At 42.3% G+C, this 5,491-nt stretch overlaps 1 protein-coding gene across 1 annotated transcript; it reads right to left on the reverse strand.

The window, feature by feature from the left end:
- Positions 1 to 552: 552 nt before the first annotated feature.
- Positions 553 to 5,360, reverse strand: CMPK2 (cytidine monophosphate (UMP-CMP) kinase 2, mitochondrial; the record flags this gene model as incomplete). Its single annotated transcript, XM_010281516.1, has 4 exons — positions 553 to 673; positions 2,350 to 2,583; positions 3,729 to 3,930; positions 5,246 to 5,360. Coding segments are annotated over 4 exons (672 nt in total), but the record flags the coding sequence as incomplete, so codon positions are not given.
- Between the last annotated feature and the right edge of the window lie 131 nt (positions 5,361 to 5,491).

A 5,491-nucleotide genomic window follows, 5' to 3' on the forward strand; every position in this document is an offset into this window, starting at 1 on the left:
GGCCCTTGTTTACAACACATTTTTTGCAGGACGCCCATCACAGCAGCAGTTGCTCATCCTCCATTCCAGCAAACAACACTGGGCCACTGGATTCTCTGTTCCTCAATGTTATATTTATTTTATTTTTTTACTGCTGGATGACGTTTCAGCCTCTCCTTGGGCGCCTAACGCTCCTGCTGTCGTCCAGCGAATTCTGGTACACAACAGATGTGGGAACGGGTTCTCTTGGTGATGAATATGTGACACGATAATGACACAGAGAGAGCACTCTGAGGTACTCCATATATGACCCTAGTATGTTTGTGGCTTTACTAAGAATGATGAATAACATGTGAGTAGTATTTTGCCTTATACAGAAAGGTACAGTAGGCAACGGTGAAGCAGATAATCTGCACACGTTATTGTCGACAGAAGAAAGAGAAGATTCTTCCGTGGGATGAAACACATCACAGTGCATTTTCAGGTACCAAAACCAGAGGGGCAATAAAAAGTATGTGTTATGAAACTTTATTAAACTTACATCTTTTAAGTGCTGTTACACCGAAGTTGCTTTCACAAAGCACAGTGTTTCTTAATTAGTTGTAGCACTGTCCTGAGAACCTTTTCCTTGGAGGGGCTGGCATCAACCTCTTGGCACGCAGGATTTACCATCCTTCTGTATGACTCTTCAACTCTATTTAAAAACAAAGCAAGAGAAATGAAACTACAAATTGCAGGGATATGAAATGGCATTAGTCATCAGTCTGAGAAGAAAGTGTTCACACGGCAGAATGAAATCTACTGCAAAGAGCAATAAGTCATTAGTAACTATTACAACACCAACCTCAAAGTACGTAGTTTCCTTGACACTGATTCCCAGAGCTCTATCCATATTCATATGGCATGGCATTAAAGTCTGTCTTTCTTTACAGCTTAGAGCTGGATACAGTCTGGTATAGCAGCAGAGTGGACAGTCTGTTTTTAATAAGCTGAGTTAATTTATTCAGAGCCCACTAAGGTGTCTCTGAACTATATGGCATGACATTGTGTAGGTGTGCTCACTGACTGATCTCAGCTTTGAGTCACTGGAGAACTGGATTAAAGAGCTGACACATCGTTTAACCCCTTCCTCTGATCAGATGAATACCGGGACGAAAACAGGATGAAAACCTCCTTGCTTAGACCATAAGCCTTCTCATAACGCAGAACTCTCCCACATTTAGTCTATGAGGATGTGAATGAGAATCTGAATATAATTTTCTATGTTCCCACAAGAATTAATAATACCAAACATTCAGGCCACAAGTTGTAAGATGAATCAAGCAAGATTCTGAATCTGAATGTCACATCCAGGTTGACATAATTAACACATAGAAATAACCAAAGGCTTTCTGACAGGAATAAGAAGTAGCATAATTAAAACATGAAAGATTCTTAAATGGTGGCACATTCCCTTAGCTCACCCATCCCGCTGCAGGTCCCACTACACGAACTGTGTCTTCACACAGAGCTTCTGTCAGAATTATGCAACGGATATTTTTAAGGTAAATCATCACCAGAATTGTTAAAACCCTAGAAGTAGATTTCAACTTTGTGGTTTGTAGATATGGACACCCACATGCAGGTGTCTATACTGAGGTAGCTACATGAGCACTAGGTATTTAAGTTTCCACTGTAGACAATGATGATCTAATCAATACATTTGGTGGAGCTTAGACAGCAATTCAGTGCACCCTGAAGTAGAATACCTCGGGTGCAATTCAGGTGCCTAAGCGAATGTATGAGATGCCTCCAACTATCTCGTTTAGCTTCCAGCTGCTGGTCCAGAAAGGCCCATAGGTTCTGCATCACATCTGCCAGCCTCCTGCAGATGTCTCAGATCATATCAAATGTCTCCAGATACTTACGCTTAGATCACTGGGCTCCAAGCAACTGGTGAGCTGAATCACTTTGAAGGCTCCACTGAATGTATTGACCATGTTGGGATCTGAGACACTTAGCACAGCTAAAGACACCTACAAGAGGAGATCTAAATTTTGTTCTCTTAATCTGGAGCTCAATGCTAGATTTTCTGGGGAAGCTATGTGTTTCAACTTCTTCTTCTCAGTTCTGGAACTTTTAGGTGTCTCTCCTTCATGATCTCAATAAGAAAGATGCGACAATAAAAGCAGCCTGTATCAAAATACAAGTATTTTAACTCAAAGCTCTTTCGCAGGAGAATGAAGTTCTTCACCTGCAGCTTTCAAATAGTTTCTATCAGAAGTGATGGAATTCGCCCTCCTTGTCAGCCATGAATCCTTAGGACATTTTGCTACTGATCCCACAGGAGCCAAGACTGCCTCCATCTTCTTACGCCTCGTTAAAGTGTACCTTTGGTGAAACAAGCAGTTAGCTTCCAGCTCAGCTTCCTCCTTTGTTTTCTCCAGACCCCGACGCTGAAGTCTCCGGACTCGCTCCTCAGGGTCAACAGTCAAAAGAAGAACAAGATCGGGTTTCAGCAGATCCTGAGGCCACTGGTACACCTCATCATGAACTGGTGGAAGATCCTGGACTTTTCCATTTATTTCAGTGGCAATTGTGTAGGCAGCTGTGCTGTGCCAGTATCTGTTCAGGAAAATACAGAATGGAGAGAGAAATTTTAAAGATGACACTAATTATTCAGTAATATAGGGGACAGGTGTCCTTGTAATGACAAATGCAATGACTAGGTAGGTGACACTGTGATTTTGAAGGGAACTGTAAAGAACGATTCTGTGCCATCCATTTTTCCTTAACAGAGTGATAATATACAATGCAATATTCAAAATTACTGTGAATTATTAATTAAAACATATGGCAGAAGCTACACACTAGGCAAAGAGTGTTCTAGATACTGTTATGAAAAGAAAGTCTTCTCATATAATGAGAGGTCAAAAGAAGAGTTACATTATATGTCTAAATCCAATACTCAGAATCCCTTTTTTGTGGTTCCCATCCTACTTCATGCAACAGATCTGGTAGAGATTATGTAGTCTTCAACCTTGTGCGAATGAAGAGAGACTTTATTAATGGTTCTGCACTTCACTTGCATTTAACGTTCGCACCACTATGAGGCACTGTATTTTATATATTTCAGTGGTTGTGGGGATGGTTAAAAATGGCACTGACACATAAGCAAACAACTTCTGTGTATGTGTGCTGTGGCAGAAGGTTACACAGTAGATCTACGGAAACAAGCGAGGGCTTTCAAAGTGCATCTAGACTGTCTTTATTAAAATAAATATTGAAACCTGCCTACACAGTTAGTGAAAATAAGAAAAGATACAAACAAAACCAAAAAAGTGGGAAGCATATTTCTGACTTTACATCCTCGAAGAGTAAGTCTACACAAAACTCGCTCTATCTAATCCATCTAATCTCAGACCCTTCTTAGAGATAGCCGTGATCAGCAGCCTCATCCTCCTCAGGTTTGTCACAGAGCCCTGCTTTGGCTCAGGTTCCACTATTCCTAACTGAAGATACAACACCTTTCATGTGTGCTAAAGCCAGTTAGGAGCATTACACTGATGGAAGTCCCCCAATTTACTGTTATCATAAATATTGCTCTTTAGAAGATTTAATATTTATCTGACTACCTGCAAAGTAGCACTTCCAAAAAAAAAAAAAAGAAAAAAAGAAGAAACCCAGAGACTATCATTGACAACTTCTGCTTGTAACACTGAACGACTGTATGACGGCACTGCTATAAGAGGACTTTTAAATATACAAACCTGTCTATGATCACAGGTGCCTGAGTGGATGCTTTTGCTATTTCTGAAGCAAGAATGTAGTTGCCTGCAGCATAAAATGCTCTTCTAATAGGTGCTGGCTCATCATCAAATATTGTCCTCCACTGGCTGATGCAAGCTGGTGGAGACCTTAGCAGAATGCCATTCAGGGTATCCTTAACAGACTTGGTTACAGTGGTTTTGCCTGCATTTCATTTACAGAAGGAAACATTTGTTATATTACATATCAGATACAACTGAGCTTTAAAAACTGAAAAATGCTCCCATCTGTTCACTTGGAGCACATGTTCTGACACCTGATGATGTAACCTGAGTATCTTGTGATAAGGTTTTCAGTGGAAAATGATTATGAGTTTGGTTCCAGGAATAATTACTTCACTTCCTACTCTCAGGGCCTTCCTCCCCTCCCTCTTGCCAGGTTTCTGTCTTCATTCCTTTAAATGCATTAAATGCATTAAATGGCAATTTCTCTATATATCCATTCACAACACTTTTCTAGGTCACAATTCATGCGGATGTTGCAACGCTGTCACCCCAGACCTTCTTTTTAGAGGGAATTTTCAGTTCTCTAACTGAAAATACAGAAAACAAAATTATTCAGAGGCAACTAGCATTTCCCTCTGAGACAAACTACTGCCAGTTTCCAGGCTACCACTACTTTAATACACTTACTTGAAAATTCTCTGGTAAAAGTAAGTTTCATCATCTGCACAAGAAATTTAATTTCCAGTACTCCACTCTTTGTATTCTTTCATTTACATGACATAAGGAATTCAACTAGTGAATGAAAATTATCATAGAATCATAGAATAGTTTGGGTTGGAAGGGACCTTTAAAGGTCATCTAGTCCAACCCCCTGCAATGAGCAGGGACATCTGCAACTAGATGAGGTTGTCAGAGCCCCATCCAACCTGACCTGGAATGTTTCCAGGGATGGGGCATCTACCACATCTCTGGGAAACTTGTTCCACTGTTTTACCACCCTTGTTGTAAGAAATATCTACCTTATATCTGGTATAAATGTACCCTCTTTTAGTTTAAACCCATTACCCCTTGTCCTATCACATCAGGTCCTGCTCAAAAGTCTGTCCCCATCTTTCTTAGAAGACCCCTTTAAGTACTGGAAGGCTGCAATAAGGTGTCCCCAGAGCCTTCTCTTCTCCAGGCTGAACAACCCCAACTCTCTCAGCCTGTCCTCACAGCAGAGGTGTTCCATGCCCTTGATCATTGTTGTGGCCTCCTCTGGACCTGCTCCAACAGGTCCATGTCTTTCCTGCGCTGAGCTGGACGCAGGACGCCAGGTGGGGTCGCATAGACTCTTTGATCTTTTACAAGTAAGAGAAGACAGACTGGTATTTCTAATTACTAATTCTTTCAAATCTGTTACAAATTTCCAGGATTTTTTGCATTTTTAAGCCTTACACCTGGCTGAAAGCCACAGCGGTTGCTCTTTCCAACAGCTTCACATCTGCGCTTCTTCAGCCGCACATTGCTCTTACCCGTGGCATCCAGCCCCTCAAAAACAACGACGGGAAAACCTCCCTTCTCCTGGTTCTCGGGACATTTCTCCAGCAGGTCGAGTACCGCTCCAGCCTCCGGGATCCGCGCCGCGCACTGCAAGGAGAGATGCGACCCTTCGCACCCGCCCACCGCACAGGCTGCCTTCGCATCGCCCTGCGGAGCTGGAAGAGCCGACCCGCGTCCCCCGCGCACCCCCGCAGCCCCGGCGGACGCTCACCTCTCGC

The sequence above is a fragment of the Phaethon lepturus genome, unplaced genomic scaffold, assembly GCF_000687285.1.
Source record: "Phaethon lepturus isolate BGI_N335 unplaced genomic scaffold, ASM68728v1 scaffold16682, whole genome shotgun sequence".
In the NCBI taxonomy this organism is placed as follows: domain Eukaryota; kingdom Metazoa; phylum Chordata; class Aves; order Phaethontiformes; family Phaethontidae; genus Phaethon; species Phaethon lepturus.